This window comes from Punica granatum, unplaced genomic scaffold (assembly GCF_007655135.1).
Source record: "Punica granatum isolate Tunisia-2019 unplaced genomic scaffold, ASM765513v2 Contig00635, whole genome shotgun sequence".
Lineage (NCBI taxonomy): Eukaryota > Viridiplantae > Streptophyta > Magnoliopsida > Myrtales > Lythraceae > Punica > Punica granatum.
In genome coordinates, this window is record NW_022204482.1 from 28,561 (window position 1) to 45,547 (window position 16,987).

The window sequence follows — 16,987 nt, forward strand, 5'->3', positions numbered from 1 at the left end:
AAAAAAGAGCGATTCACTGAACTCTGAAGAAAATATGCATCCATAACACAGGGAGGTTAATTGAACCATCTATTATCAGTTAAAAAAAAATGAGAAAACCTTGTGTTATTCTATCTCATGGAAATATGTGGTGGGAAAAAAAATTAACATTGTTATGGCATAAATCTATGCACATGACTTGTGCATATGTATTTACGCCTGTTCACTTACTTATTGTAATTTTACTAGTATTTCGTTTCCTGTGGTAAAATGAGATCACCTAAGGTTTTGTAATTTAAAACTACCCCTACTGTAGATGAAGAGATTTTTTTTTTTTTGCTTTACTTGCCCTTTTTCCCCCACAAAACAAACATCTCAGAAATAATCTCAAAATTAAAGATGGTCTAGTTAGAATATGCTACTCATTATCATCTCATCTGTTCCTCCTTTGCGTGAGAAATTAGAGGAAAAATAATTAACATCAAGAATTAGAGATTAAAATATGTGCAAGCGAAAATAAAGCTTTTAAAGAATGGCCCGGAAAGAAGTATAAATGCTCATGAGAAATCAAAATTAGATCATTCTCGCAGCCATAAAGGCTCAAAAATAAAAAGCTTATTTTCTAGGAGCCAAAAAAAATTAAATATTATCTCTGGTCGTTCGTAGTCGAATTCGGCCCTCTTACAAATCTACCCTGCCATAATGTCAAAAATATATATATCAGAATAATTGCGGGAAGAATAGTACAATGTTGTATCCCTAATAGAATAAACGATGAGCGAAGTTTCTTTTATAAGGAAATATAAATAAATTATACAAGTTTATCAAAAGAGCATTATGTTGATGCCAAAGTCTCGTTACCTTCATTCGGGGCCGTTGATCGGCGTTGTCTTTTCTGACTTGGTATCTGATCTTCTTCGCAAAGAGACGTGTGCGTCTCTTTTCCTTGTACCGTAAAACGCTCGCTTCTCTAACGATGTCATTCTCCGTGAATAAGTCGATTTGAGCCAACCTGGCCTGCCACAGCCGATTGAAAACACAAAATGATTCAATGCTTGTAGTTAAATAATCAAGGCAATCAAATAAAATGTGCACGAGGGACAAAAGTTTTGTCGTTTCCCAACACATTTCTATAGTAAGTCTTATTTTATACCACATAAAAGTACACAATAAACTCATAAATATTTATTTACGCAGAATAAATAAAACAATTTATATTAAAAAATGTTTGTCTCGAGTAAATTCATTAAACTCTAAGACTGTCCATTTGGAAGACAAATTTAAGGCTTGATTACGCCAAAGTTAAAGCCAAAATGTCCATTTGAGCTCTATATATAGTTCGAAATTGACCGACACGAAATTGTTTAATCAGCTCCAACATCGTTGGCCGAATAAGATTTTCTCATATCATAACAAAGCACGGCATTTTGAAATCAAACCGGCATTTTGGAAGATCCATATATTTATTTCGATATATTTTAATAAAACAAGAAAACTTACATTTATGTCTTAGTAGAAGAGAAAAACAAGAGGTACCCACCAAATGGGTCCCACAAAGTATCGAGCAAAGAATGTCAAGGGTCCCATTTCCTATTAAACACTATTAATAAATTTGATAAATTCTTTTCTTTTTCTTAAAAAAATGGGCCTACCGCCACATGTGCTTGAAAATGCAAATTATTGCATATATATTTTTTCTTGAAATAATTATTTTACGCATATATAGAATACAAAGCTGGTGTGCTTTTTATTAAAAAAATGCTAAATCTTTCTAAATTGTGTCTAGAAATCTTCTTAATTTGAATCTTCACTCACATCTATTGATAGTCCTTGGATATTATATAAATTACAATTCTTGCTATTGTGAATGAAATTTTGAATTAAAAATATTTTTATATTTATTATTAGGAAGATATAGCAATACACTTTTTATTAATAGCAATACACTTAATATAAGCCCTTTGTCATTTACCAAAAAAAAAAAGCCCTTTGTGAATTATAATTATCATTGTCCCTACTTACCAACAAAAAAGAAATAATTAATTATCTGAAAAATTGATTCATCACAGAAAAACAAAATGGTGTGCTTTTTTTATTAAAAAATGTTAAAACTTCCTAAATTGTGTGTCTAGAAATCCTCTTAATTTGAATTTTCACTCACATCTATTGATAGTCTTTGGATATTATATGTGAAATTTTGAATTAAAAGGATTCTTATATTTATTATTAGGAAGATATAGCAATACACTTTTTATTAATAGCCATTGTACACTTTCATGCAATTGCTTTATAATTATCATAGTCCCTACTTACCCACAAAAAGGAAATAATTAATTATCTCAAAATTTGATTCATCACAGAAAAGAAAAATGTATTACTAACTCGAAAAATCGATTTTTGAGAATATTTAAAAAAGAGAGAGAATTTAATTGAGATGAACTAAAGCGTAGTACATACATATGTTTAGGACAATGTCAGATTCTCAATTAGGACTGCGATATTATGATTTAATTCTCACTAATAGGACTTTGCACACCTATTTAATTTTCCTCTTCTGTTGATTATCTTCTACACGTATGCGGATTCGATTGTAATCGAGAAAATAATATATATATATATATATATATATATATATGTAAAAGGTCACCTTTTTTTTCAAGGCAATGATTGATTAGATTAGATAAAAATAAAAAGGAAGAAACGAAAAAGTGCTCCCCATTTATGGCAAAACAGAAAAAAAGAAAAAAAGAAAAGCCAATTCCGCGACCGCGCGTGAGAGCACGCGCCATGCCACCTAGCATAACTAACTTCACTAACTGTTCCCAAAGCTCCGGCAGATGAGAAATTTAACGGTTCGGTTTAGAGCAAGGAAGGAGGAAATCGGTCAGAGACGTACGGAAACGTCGGCAGCCGGCGCGTCGGAGCCCGGAGCCTCGTCGGAGAACGGTGAGCCCTTGCCGGACCAGGCGCCCAGGACGCCGTCGTAGTCCAGCTTCAGCATCAGCCCCGGTTTCGCTTGCGGCTGCGGAGTCGGCTCCTCCTTCGGCGGTTCTGGGGTTTTGAGCTCCGACAATGACTTCACTTTCTCGGCCTTCTTCTTGGCCTTCTTCTTTGTCGTGGTCGTCGTCTTCTTCTCGGCCGACGGGCTTGGAGCGGAGCTCAGCTTGGGGGAGATTTCGAGGACATCGACGGTGGGGAAGTTCCACCAGTAGCTCATCTCCTCCGCCCGCTTCCATACCCTCATCGACCCGATTCGGCTCCCCGTCCCAAGCCCCGGCTCCCACCTCGCCCCGGATTTCGGCAATCCGCCGGTAGGCTCGACGATTGAACCCGCACCCACGCCAAGATTCCCCATGATGCTGTCGATTCCCTCATCGATTTCCTCGTCGAGGATGATTGATTCTGCATCGAAATCGAAGTCCTCCTGCGATTCCTCGGGCAGGTCCGAGGCCTTTGATTGGATTTCCCCGGAAGCTGGCGACAGCTTCTGCTCGGTTTGGAACCTTGGTTTATCGTGGATTGGCAGGAAATTGTCGGAACTGTCGATTTCCCGAAAGGGCAGGAACAAGTCCGAGGATTCGGGCTCATTGGGGAAGAACTCGCAAGGCAGCTTGGAGAATTTGTGGGGATTGTCTGCTGGGAAAATGCTGGGGTAGACTTGGGACAAGAGGGCGGCCGCCTCGTTGTATGTCTGATTGGGCCGCTTCCGAGGGGTCCGAGGCTTCCGGGTGGAGATCGAGAGTGGAGAGTTGCTGGACTCCGAGATGGTCGAGGTGGGTGAAGAGGACATCGGCGAGGTCCGGGGCGATGTCAATCGGGGCTTGACAATTTCGAGATCAAAACCATAGGTTCTCCCACCTCCGCTCAGAAAGGAGGACATTGTTCCGGTTGAAATCGAGGCCTGGCCTCAAGAAGCCTTGAGTTTGGATTGAATTACGGTGGAACTGAGCTCCACTTGGCAAAACAAACAGAGGATGCGAAGCTAAACCTTGCAAAGGTTCAATCCAAATTACGCATAAGGTCGGCGAACTCAGACGGACCGACAGAAATACTGGATTCCGAATCGGGGGTAGACTTCAGAAAGACGCAGAGAAGCTTCTACTAATAGCAAGGATCGAGCTAAACCCCTTAAACCTCTGCAGAAGATTCTCAAAGAACCCCCTCTTTTTTTTCCGAAAGGGAATTCGACAATCGGAAAAGCTCTTTATTAGCCAGCAAAAAGCCTTCCCCCAATACCTGAAAGCTACCAGACCCGATTCAACATTGAAAAGAACACCATTGCAACATCCTAGGATGTTCCCAGAAACCCAGAGGTTGAGAGTAGTTTGGCGCGGCTCAATCAAACTGAGAAGGGGAAGGTTTTGCCGAATTGGGAAAGGACCGAAGGAGAAAGGCCCAAAATTTGTCACAGTTGAGGGAAAAAGGAACACTCTTTCTGCTTTCTCGAGCAGAGAGAGAGAGAGAGAGAGAGGAACCAAGAAAACTGGGGAGCGCAGAGGAGGAGGTCACGGGGAAGGGAAGAGCAGATAAAGGGAGAGGTCCAATGAATGGAGTGGGCAGACAGACACAGAGACACACACACTCACCCTCAGAGATAGATAGAGATAGAGAGAGAGTATGGAGTGGAGTGACGGAGGTGGACGCCGAGCAGGGCAGGGCTAGTAAAGAGGTTTCGAAGTGTTTTAACATAACAGAGGGGAGAGGCGATGCGAACAGAGGAAGGGACAATGCTAATTTTGCAGGTCTTTTTTGTGGACCACCCCTCCCTCCCTCTCTGTCTCTATATATGTGTGTGTATATATATATATATATATATATATCTCCATCTCAATTATTTATTCCTCATTTACTAGATTGGCCTCGTTCCTCACTTGTCATCAACAACTCTCTTCTTTCACTCCCAACCAATAAAAGCAAGTATTACTCCTCAAGATTTTCATGATGCGAGACCATATCTATGCATGTACAGATAAATTATCAAGCCAGACGAACCCGAATGCGGTGTAAGAAGCACGTAATTAATCTTTACCGTCACTTGCAAAGTTGTACCAAAGCAACAGACAGTCTTCTATGTGTATCGTGTGCACCATAACTATATAGTCTTCTTCTTTTCTTTTTTTTTTTGAAAAAGAAAATTTATGAACACTGGTGGCAATTCATATTGAAGACGCTGTAGAATTTTCCCCTGATTATATAAGCGCAAGGGCTATTTCTCGATTTGAACAAATTTTTGCCATTTACCCGAAAGTCAATAGACTTTTATGGTGAGTTTAGTTTCAGAGTTAAAGTAATTTTGATTTTCATTGTGGAAAATGACAAATGATTGTGTAGTGTGTTGAGTTAAAGTTAAAATTAAAATTTTTTACTTGAAAAATGTATATTTTTGTCGTGTAGTGTATCGAGTTAAAGTTAAAGTTAAAATTTTTATAATTTTAACTACGAAACCAAACGAAACATTAGACTTTTATGTGTTTAGTAGATTAGAGAGGGCTGGCTATATAATTTTCAAAAGCATAATTGCACTTAAACATGCATGGAAGATTGCATGCAAAACACAATATAATATATATATATATATGTATGTATATATATTTCTGTATGTAAGAAGAAGTATGGGCGACAAGGTCACCTTGGGGGTTAAAGAAATTTTGGGAAAAGGTCAATAATGGGCAATCGGGAGATGTCGTAGTTGGATTCTTTCTAGAGATTATGCCACCCCCATATCACCTGCAAAGAGGAATATCACTCCCTTACGGGAAAGGTTTCTTATCTTCTGACTTGGCATGTTCCGATTGGCCAGCACAGATTTCTAGGGCTGACGTGGACTGCTCTTTAATGGTGGTTGATTCCACCCATATGGAGCTCTAGCTTGAATTAGAGAGAGAGAGAGAGAGATGATCTGATCATAGGATGGAAATTTGGCAATAAGGGCAATGATTTGAGCTTCCTCTTTAGCTTTTCGGTGTCTTATGCGGCTTAGATTGAGTGGCTGTTGGGTGTCATACGTTGGTGTTGTGAGGTTCAATGGCTTATGATTAGATAATCAAATTTCTTCATTGGCTTATCTTCTCTTCCCTCATCCTTTTCATTGAAAATAAATATTCTTACCCGTATTATTATCTTTTTGATTTTGATCGGTTACCTATATGTAGATTGACAGTTTACTCGATGCCGTGGAATGGTTTCGTCCGCATGCTCGTGCGATTTATTCTTTTGTATATGTACTGTACAAAATTTATAGCTCGCATTATCGAAAAGATGTAAGGTGCATATCTCAACAGAAAATCTATCTTGTAGTATTCTTGTGAACTTTATACTTTGTCGTAAAAGTTAGAAGCAGTGTGTTTATTGGGACACAAATACCAGGTTATGTTTAGGGAGTTTTAAGACAATGGTATGTAATAGTAGCTAACTTGGAACCAACCAAGAAGTCTTGCATTCAATTTTCTCTCGTGAGATTTCTATTCCTTTATTTCGCTCTGTCTATACTTGTATTAAACTCATTCTCTCCTTTATAATCGAAAAAATTGTATTGTTTATGCTCTTTTAGATTTATCTAGGTTTTTAGGTAAATTAAATCTTGCAACTCTTTTATATATAGTAATACCTTTTATTCGCTTTGCTACTCAGTTAAATTACGCATATTTAAAGTAAAATTATTTGAAATCAAATTACTTACGAGACAAGTAAAATTTCATAGCTGGCGAAGAATTTTACTTAAAATTTCAGTAAATTATGAAGATCTTAAAAATGTTTATTTAAAATTTTAATATATTGTTTCTTTTCATAAACGAGGTTCATGGGCTTAAAAGAAATAGTCAGGGATAAAAAAATGAATGACTCTCAACTTATAAGAATTAAACTTGGATCTTTTAGTCTCTAGTCTTGCACCAAATTCTTTCTCTGTAAAATTCAATCACCATTAACTAAAGCATACATATTCACTTTTATTAGTAATTGCTACGGAATTTTCTTATTTAAGGGGATAAAAAAAAAACATATCTAGGTATGGGGCATTGATCGAGCTCGGTGATATGGTCCATATAGGAAGCAAAATTAAAGGATATCCCCCAATTTATTTACGAAAAGAAATAAGAAAATATCGCAAGACCACCTAAATTGAAAAAAGAGACAAGTACATATCCTTTATTAGATTTTCTTTGGTGTACTAGTCAATTTTCCATGTGGCAACTGCCTCTCGTACTTTTTCAGATTTTTCGGGAAGGGAGAGGCACTTTCAGACGGTATATTTCAGAACTACCCTTAAATATCGCAGGTCTTAATTTCACGTACGAAATTCAAGATAGGGATATAAGCTAATAGAAAATTCCCACCCAAAATAAGATAGGGAATAAGCTAATAGATAAATTATATAGAAGTGTTTGGTTTTAGAGTTAAGTAGAGTTGAGTTTTGATTTTAATTGAGTTGTAATGATTGTGTTGTTGAATTATGAGAAAAAGTGTGAAAAAGTAATGAATAGTTGAGAAAAAATAATAATTGTATTGTTGAATTGTGAAAAAAGTAATGGATAGTTGAAAGAATTTAATATTGAAAATTGAATTGAATGGTTAAAAAATTGAAGAAAAAGAAAAATGTAATAATTGTGTTGTTGATTTTTGTTGTGTAGTAAGTATAGTTAAAGTTAGAGTTAAAATTTTAAAAACGTGATTGTAAAATCAGACGGAGCCTATGTGTCTTAAATTCTGTCATCTTGAGAATTTTATATTTTTTTGCTCACCGCGTTATACATTATGAAGTAGAATCATAATATTAACTAGCTTTTTACCCATGCGATGCACGAGTTTTAGTTAAAGGTGTTTATTTTTAATGATAATTTTAAAAATTTGACATTCCAATTAAAATGTTTAATAAGAGATATCTTTCTAAAGTATTCAAATACTACTAATAACGAATTAAAGACAATTTAAAGTGACAGCTACAATATCAAATATTATTTTCTTTAATATTATATATGTATATCGACTAAAATTATTAAATATTTTGAGAAATAAAGACTTAATCAATATAAATTTATAATTTTAATCTAATTTAATGGAGTGAGAGTAAAGTATATATAAATATATGTTATTTATAAATATGTAGATCTATGGACGATATTTTTTGACAATTATTTAATTAAAATGATTTAATTGTACATATTTATAATTGCATCGTTATTTATATGCATTTAATCCATGCACATATATCATTAAGATAGCACTTATTTTCTTTAAGATAGTATTTTTTAATCTTAAATATTATTTAGACGTTTACATATGTGACCTTATACTATTTAGAAAATTACCTTTCTACTCCTATTTATTGTTGTGATACAACTTCACACACATATATATATAGATTAGTAATAAATACTAATAAATCATGCCAGTTTTTAATAATATTTATATTCAAAGCAGGCGGTTCTGATAATCTTAAACTTCATATGCACATGTTGTAAGGTTTTCTCGAGACATTATCCCTGAATTTACAAAAAAACTTTTTCTCCTCTTTTTCTATTTTCATCCAGATATCTTATATTTCATTCTAGAGCAATAATAGTTTTACAAAAAGATAGTGACAGTTCCTCTATCTTTCATCTATACATGAGCCTAGTTCTGTAGATGTACGTCTCTTACAAGAGTTGTCTATTTAAAATGAGTTTGCTCTCAACCGCAAAAAAGGGGTTTAGCAATTAACTGAGTTTTCAATGGATCAATTTTATTACCTGCAGTGCAGGGAGATTAATTTGAACCCAAAATGTCTCATAGTTAGGACCAAAACAATACACGAATGGGATTAATATGATCAACTGTTAAGTTGAAAACACCAGTGATCTCACTGGGAAAAAGAAAGTATCCTCATGATTTTGGAGATTATAATACCAATGTCAAGAGCGGTATTGTTGTTAATATTGTTTTTGTATTATAAAAGGTGAGGACAAAATAAAAGTAGCATTGTTTATTTAAAATCTTCGAAGGATGAAAACGGTATCTATCGGGACAGATATATCCTTGGCCACAAAACAACATGGCCCCATCATATTCACAAAATACTGACACCTTATCTTGAAGAACCTGATATGGGCATGTTATGGCCTTATAAATCGGATAAACCCTAGAAGCGAGGGTTTTACAGCTACATATTTTCATCAAGATGCCTTCTTTTCTTTGCGGCAGACAATTTGAAGTTTTGACCTATTGTTCTGACCGTAACACTTTTTTTTTTTTTTGCTGAAAGACCTTAACATGTTTAATTATCGTTAAATTGACGTTAAGAAAGTAAACATAAAAGAAAAAAATAAATAGATAAAAGATTTGGGGAATACTAATTAAGTCATTGATAATTAAATGTTATCTATCTTCAGGATTTGCCAATTCGTTCATTGAAATGGGCAAACTCGGACGTTTATTGCTAAGATGAGTGGGGTCGGGCATTTATATAAATATATAAATATATATACCTATATTATATTGATATTCTGTGGATTTTTTTTTTATAAGTGATAGAATTTTCATTAATCATAGGCATATAATTTGTATAAAACATCCACGGATGGTATCCGCGTCAAATGGATATATACTATTAACGCTATCATTTGAAGGCCTCGATCGCTTTGTTTGGGTGAAATGGTACTGTAGGCAATTCATTTTCCTTATTTTTTATGTCTTATGTCCCGGAAAATTTCAAAATCAACTTAATTCATCTTGATTAACCAATAATATTATTTATCATTTTCGAAAAATAATTCACAGATAAAATCTCTGTAAAACATTTTTGGGAATTATGACGGACCCCAGCTGTTCAACTTGCAGATTTGGGATCGCCTAATCTAGGTGGTGACCACATTCAGCTCGGCCACCACAAGCGCAACAAAAGTCGGTATGCTGCTGCTTAAAAGGCCTCCAAAGACCTCAACGGCTCTGATCCTCATTTTGTGTTTGGCTTCCTGGTTGCGACCTCTGTCAAGAATTATGGCAAGACAGTCAGCGCGACTAATCGTTGTGGGAAGTTTATTTTCAAAAAATCGGCCTCATAAATAAGTTTTGTATTATATAATATCGTTCTAAACATCTGAAATAAATTACTTTAATTTCTTTGAATTCATTCTACTTGTAAATAGTTTCCTCTGGAAAAATCATTGTTACCAATCAAACGCAGCCTAAGAATCCTTCATTGCCTCGATCTCTTGTCACTCAATCTCTAATTGTCCCTTTCTTTCTAGCTTAATTACTTCTCAGTTTTTTAAGCCAACTTATAATTTGTATATTATGTGCAGGAGGTTTACTATTTCCAGATTGTATTAAGGGATAAGTACATATTTGGTCCTTTATGTTTGAATTAATGTTCGAGTTCATCCTTTTCATTTTTTTGACTCAATCTTATCCTATAATACGATAAACATTTTTTATTTGGTCATTTAACTAATCTGGCAGTTAAATTTTATCGACATGGCTACTAAGTTGATGCCATGTGTATATATATATATATATATATATATATTTTTTTTACAGATGTGGCATTTCAAAAATAGTTTTATTTTATTTTAAAAGTAAAGCAATATAATCAATTAAATTAAAAGAAAAGCAAGGAAACAATCAAAAGCAAACAACCACAAACAAGGGGCAAGGGGGTGAGCTGCCATCACCCCCTCTTCCTCTCGATAGTTTTGCTCTTTAAAAAAAAATCGAATGTTTTTTAGAAATTAAAACAAATAAATTCAAGAAACGTTAAGAATGCAAAAATTCTAGCATCTGGGATAATTCAACTGCTAAAATGATTAAAAGACCAAATAAAATATTTATTGTAACATAAATGATGAGATTAAAAAAATAAAAAGAGGAAATACAGTATCAACCCATGTAAAGAATCAAATACGCATCTGCCCTCTTGTAGTAAATGAAATTACTTTGTATATTCCATGCGTTGCATGATTCATTTTCATGTATCTGTTATCTACTTATATATAGTAAGTATTTACCTGTTGTAATAAGAATAATAAGGGAAAATTATGGTTTTAGTTCTGTAACTTTCATCACTTTTCCATTTTCATCCCATTTCTATTTTCTTTTATATTTCTATCATATACCTTTCGTTACTTTTCTATATTTCTCCTTCCGTTATTTACACCGTTAACTTTTTTGACATGGAATCAGGATTGGATGTCCACGCCAGGCATAATAAAAATGGAAAATCAGGGAAAGAAAATATTACAAATGGTAAAAGGTAAAAAAAGGAAAGAGGAAAAAGAGAACAAAAACTGGAAATGATCTGGCCAGTAGCGGCATAGCCACCATCTCTAGCGGCTACCCCCAAATGGCGATCTTGCTTTTCATTGCTGGAAGACTGGAACTACTGGGCTTTTCATTTTTTTTGGTCCCAATCGTTCCATCTCTAGCATCTATCCCCGAACCGCACCTCGATATCCTTAGCCTCATATGCATCTTCCCTTCATATAAAATTCTCCTCATAATTATAGTGACTTTAAACTCATTAAATCCTTTCGAAATTGAAGTTCATAATCAAAAAAAAGTTTCGGCAGTTAAACAACTCTAATTCTTAATTTCGTCAAACTCATGAAGATAAATTGATTCATCGAGCAACTTTCAAGAAATTGATCGACTCCGTTGTTTAAATTTTATAAACAAAAAAATTTGCCTTGAAGAAAGACGCAAGGAGGTAGGAAGGAGAAAGAAGTATCAGTGGAACTTAGATTGCGCCTGCAATGGAAGCTGAGATGATCAGTCGACATGATTTGGGTCATCAATGAAGTGTTCAATTTTTTTATCAACTCGTGCTCTGAAAGGTCTGCAATCAGAGATGATGGTAGCTGTAGCTGGGATGGTTTTAGGTGTTCTTTGTTTTTATTTATCTGTTTATTTCCTATTCTTTCTTTCTTTTCTAATTTTCTAGTCATATTTTTCCTTTAATTTAAGACAGTAACGTGGCATCCACATTTTATCCACGTGTTATTGTATATATGATTATGATGTTGGCATTTTATTGGGTTCCATGTGATCAAATTTAACAGTTTAATTAACGGAATGATGAAAACAGAAAAATAAGAAAAGATATAGGATATAAATAAAAATATAGGATCAAAATTATAGTTTTCTATAACGAAAGCTATTGGACCAAAACTATAATTTTCCCTAATAATAATAGTAACAATAATAATAATAATAATATAATAATAATATTATTATTATTATATTATTATTATTATAGTAGTTGTTGTCGTCGTCGTCGCCGATGAGTTAAGTTTAAATTTCAAATGTTTTCAAATAAATGATAATCTTCTATAAAATTAGAGTAAATTTAAATGGTTTCATAATAATTTTTGTAACTAATTGGCTTATTTAATATGCATCATAAATTTATCTAATTCTTAATGCAGATTTACCATAAACATTAAGCTCATAACCTTTTCTTGAAAATAGTTTTATGATATCCACGTTTTTAAATATTATATGTCCGTAAGATCTACTAGCTTTCAATTGTTTCCTCTTGTACGACTCTAAGTTTATCAAATTCGTGGCATATGGTATTTCTTTTTGGGGAATTCTACGCGCGGCTGATTATTATTTTTTTTGGTGAATTGATTAATATTTTTTAGTTTTTTTTGTTAACCCTATATGCTGTAAGGTTTCATTTTTGTACATATATATCATTTGTTATTATTATAATTATCTAGATTCTTAACAAAACATGTATTCTTCTAAAAACAATAAAACTTTTCAATGATTAATTTCAAATTTCAAGTGATAATATTTTATTAAATTGGAAGATTTTTAAATGGTTAATTAATTATATTGCTACTAACAGTCTCAATTACTATTCATTGCATATTTATTAAAACTAGTGTACCTCCACATGTGATGCATATGTTTTGTTAGTTTTCCTTTTCTCTATCGAGGTAGCACAATTTTACATTAAATTGGCCAATGACTTGTAATCAATCCAGCGAGGCCTTTTTTTTTCTTTTCTTTTTGGCCATAGAGAGGCGATGAAATTGTAAATGAGTTTTTTCTTTGTTCCTCTAAGAATCCAATCGCGGTGATCCTATAAGCACTCATGGCACTGACCCATTCCAAGGCGTTGAACTTCCAATCATTTCTCACATTTTTGATTTCTTGTTATTTTCGACCTTGTGGTAAGTTCAACTGATGCTACTGAAAAATCAGTGAGCGTCTGAGCCTCATCCGATATTCGAGATATTCGGCTTGTTTGGAATTGCCAGCCCCACCTGTAAAAGATGATTTGTAATTAGTCGACTAAAGGAATCGGGTCAGTCTGAAGCAGCCTTATCTTGGATTATCCTGCAACATGCTCATCAAGTAATAAACTAAATAAGTACAACATGATAGGAACATAAGTCATTGGATCCAAACATGATCCTTCAATTTTTTTTTTCTGGTGCATAGGTTTTGGTTCAAGTTCAATCAAAACTCAGCAATCATATAATACTGTCCAAGAGGAAATAACCCAAAAAAGTAGAATTACGTTTAATACTTGGAGCAGCAGACATCTTGGAATTACCGAAGTTTTCTGGTTTTTGGATTTTAATTGATATTGTAATTTGTATCTAACATTCATTTTAGTCAAGGACTACATATGGATCATGTACTAATATATCTATATCTATACCATCTATCTATATCGATAGTAATGGTATGAGTAGTCCCACCATATAAATTAAACTTGAAACCTCTACATCACTAGACGATGACGTGTATCACTCCATGCCCCCTCACTAATATCAAAAGTCTCTTTGTTATGTCGTAAGAAATAAAGTATTATGAGATATTCAAAATGAAATATTCATTAGTTGATTATTGAAATAGAAAGAATATTCATTAGGACACCAATGAACCGTTTTAAGTTTGAATTTCTAACTTGAAATGAGTTCTTTCAGACCTGCATGCCGCTCGAACGATTATTTTGCGAAAGAAAAATAGGAATTGGAGGAGGCATTTCGTCAAGAAAATCTGCGATCCCTCAGACTCAAATCTGTGAACTTTTGTGGTCCGCTTGCTTAGGATCGATGATGACAAGAAAAAGGCTTGACTTGTTAGGACAATAGGACAGGTCGGACCGATTCGGAACGGCCCAACGAAAAGATTATCGGCTCGGCTCGGCTCGGTTCGATTCGGTGCGGTCTGAAAATGATTCCCCTCTACTGCACTAAACTTTCAATCTTTTGAAAATTTACAAACGACCCACAATTTTGAAAAATTTTAAAATATGCCCCACTTCTCTCTCTCTCTCTCTCTCTGCTCCTCCTCCCCCTCTCTCTTCTCCCCCGATCCTTCACCGCCGCCTCTTCTCAACCCCGCGCCACCCTCCGCCTCCTGCTCCGTCGGCCTAACACCGACCGCCCCAGCGACCAAACCCCTCCCCTCCGCTCCAGCAGCTCTGTCTTGGCTTGGAAGCACATCAGTTTCGCCGGTTGCGACATCTCGGCGATAAGCAGGCAGACGGAGCGACGACGGAACGAGAGGGAGCATATTATATCGGCCATCCGGGGGCATCTGCGGCGAAGCAGTCAATTCCGGAAGCACTATATCTTGGCAGTATTTCACTGTCTGCGACCCGACCTGGTCTGCAAACGAGGTGCGGAAGTGGACCTCAGGCGGGGCTGAGGAAGGGTAGAAGGTATATACATAGAGAGAGAGAGAGAGAGAGAGAGAGAGATGGCCTCTTCCGGAGAACAGCAAGAACGCTGCCCTGCTGCTGCTGCTGATTCTCTCTCTTTCATGGAGCTCGCCGTTCAACAGGTAATCCGTCGACTTTCTCACATTTGGGTTTCAGCGAGATGTCGATTATGCGGCTGGTACGGGCCAGCTTTGGTGATACGTAGCGTGTGAAGATTCATTCCTGCTCAGTTTCTGTAATTGGGAGTTAACCAAGTTGGGCAAGCAATGTTGGTTGTTATGATGGGTGATTTGGAAGAGACACACTGGCAGAGCTCGTGATTTTCGCTATTCTCCCTCGTTTTCACAAACTTCATGAGGATTTCTTGCAAGTTCTTGTTGTTCAACTAAACTATATGAATATGCACTCTGGTAGGGAGACATGAATGCTGAGGCTTTTCCAAGTAATAAACTATCTGGGTGTAGTCATTGTCTCATATCACTTTTCCCGTCATCATTCTTCATTTTCATAGGTGAAGGTAAATTAGCTAATGCTAAGGAATCACGAAGGTCAATGTGTTTCTGGTGATGGCTAATGTTTGCATTGGTGCTGACTCGTTTATCATTTTTAAACAAGAGTACTATGTATCCTCAAATGTTAATAAAGTCCCTTCTCTTTGGTGATTCTCTGTCTACTTTGTGGTCTTGGACTTACCTTCTTGTGTTTCGTTGATTTTTCGATTTCTCATGTGTTAGGCAAAACTTGCTTTGGAGAGCCTCGAAGTTCCTGTTGGGTAAGCCTGTCATGCATTTCAGATTTAACTCAATATAACATGTTCTATGTCTAGCTTTCATCGCCCGGGGGGGGAGGGAATCATACATCTAAGAACAAGAAACAAAAGCTCTCTCTCTTCTTGTTATGTCATCAAAGCGACTCTGTGGATTGTCTATGTTCATTGTCTATATCTCACTGCTATTAGATTGACATCAGCACTTAAATCGTGTCTTCCATATATTCGTGGCATTGTGATCTTTAATCTTGTATTGGGTTGGTAAAATATAATATTGAGCTTTCAATAGATGTACCAAATATCAGATGCCTACGTAAAAGATGCCTTAGCGACAAGAAGAACTCTTTTTTACCATCGACAAGCAATCTGCCTGTCAATAATTGTTTACTTCTCTCACCTACATTTACAAGTTTCCTATCCTAAAACGACCTGAATGATAGAAAGCGATATTCTATTAGATCTTTCATATATTGAATCCAGCTCCTCATTCCCCTAGTTGAAAATCTAGTTGATCCTCTTCGCATTAAGTCTTCAGGTTCCAAATATGTGCCGTACTTATTGCAAGACGCTCAAACTCTCAGTGTCTGTTCTTATCCAAGCTTAGTACATTTTGTGAGCTCATAGTAATTAATATATCTACTTAAGACATTTATTTGATCTCAAGAAGTGACTCTGGATAACCACTTGAAGGCAAAGAGTGCTGATAATTCCCTTTGTTTGAGAAAGGAGAAGGAAGAGTTTTTTGGTACTAAAATAATGAATACCAGTGGGACTGGATTGTAGACTATGTTTCTATAGGAGATGATTCTTTATCAGCCTCAAACAATATCACTTGCATTTATATCATCGTCTTTCTTGTGATGCATTTTTTTTTCCTATTTGGGAAGAAAATATCTCTATTTATATCACTTGGTATTCTGTTCTTATATCTGTTTGATCAGCTGTGTAATTGTTGAGGATGGGAAAGTAATTGCATCGGGAAGAAATCGAACTAATGAGACAAGAAATGTAAGTCAACTGCCATGTGGTTCCCTTAATTGTTCAATAATCTTTTTTCTCGGTTTTTCCTATCTAGTGCCATGTGCCTTGTGGTTCCCTTAATTGTTCAATAATTCTTCTTCTTCTTAAGCCAGAAATTTCCACTTTTTCTTAGGCCTAGCACGAGCTTTAAAAATTTAAATGAACTTCCACTTTTGTTCCCCATATAGCGTCTGTTAGTTTTTCGTTATTATTATTATTATTATTATTTTTTCTGATGTGGCAAACATCCCACTGACATGGCAGACGTCCCCAGCCAGTTGGGTCTTACAAATCGTAGGGTCGCAACCATAGTTTTGCCAGTCACCTAGTTTCGATGACCCAATGAACAAGATGAACATCTTCCTTTTTAATTTCTAAATTTTACTCATGAATTTCATGGGGAATTCAGTCATGCTAGACGGGACATAAAAGGTGGAAGTTTGTGCTTTTACATGTAATTTTCAGAAGTTCATGCTAGAATTAAGAAGAAGTGAAATGTTCAGGTTTTCTGGTGTTCTTTTTTTTTTAAAAAAAAAAAAATTTATCAAGTGCCACATTAGCGGGAC

The 16,987-nt window shown here is 35.4% G+C and overlaps 2 protein-coding genes across 2 annotated transcripts; one reads left to right on the forward strand and one right to left on the reverse strand.

The window, feature by feature from the left end:
• Nucleotides 1-384: 384 nt before the first annotated feature.
• On the reverse strand, nucleotides 385-4,750 carry LOC116191949 (protein CHLOROPLAST IMPORT APPARATUS 2-like). Its single transcript, XM_031520314.1, has 3 exons — nucleotides 2,876-4,750; nucleotides 841-996; nucleotides 385-673 (listed from the first exon to the last, which is right to left on the reverse strand). The coding sequence occupies exons 1-3, from the start codon at nucleotides 3,857-3,859 to the stop codon at nucleotides 626-628; spliced, it is 1,188 nt and encodes a 395-aa protein (XP_031376174.1). The 5' UTR covers nucleotides 3,860-4,750; the 3' UTR covers nucleotides 385-625.
• Nucleotides 4,751-14,184: 9,434 nt separating this feature from the next.
• LOC116191948 (tRNA-specific adenosine deaminase TAD2-like) lies at nucleotides 14,185-16,951 on the forward strand. The gene is made up of 3 exons (XM_031520312.1): nucleotides 14,185-14,754; nucleotides 15,367-15,404; nucleotides 16,343-16,951. Exons 1-3 carry the CDS (start codon nucleotides 14,671-14,673, stop codon nucleotides 16,500-16,502), a joined length of 282 nt encoding a protein of 93 aa, XP_031376172.1. The 5' UTR covers nucleotides 14,185-14,670; the 3' UTR covers nucleotides 16,503-16,951.
• The last annotated feature ends 36 nt before the right edge of the window (nucleotides 16,952-16,987 follow it).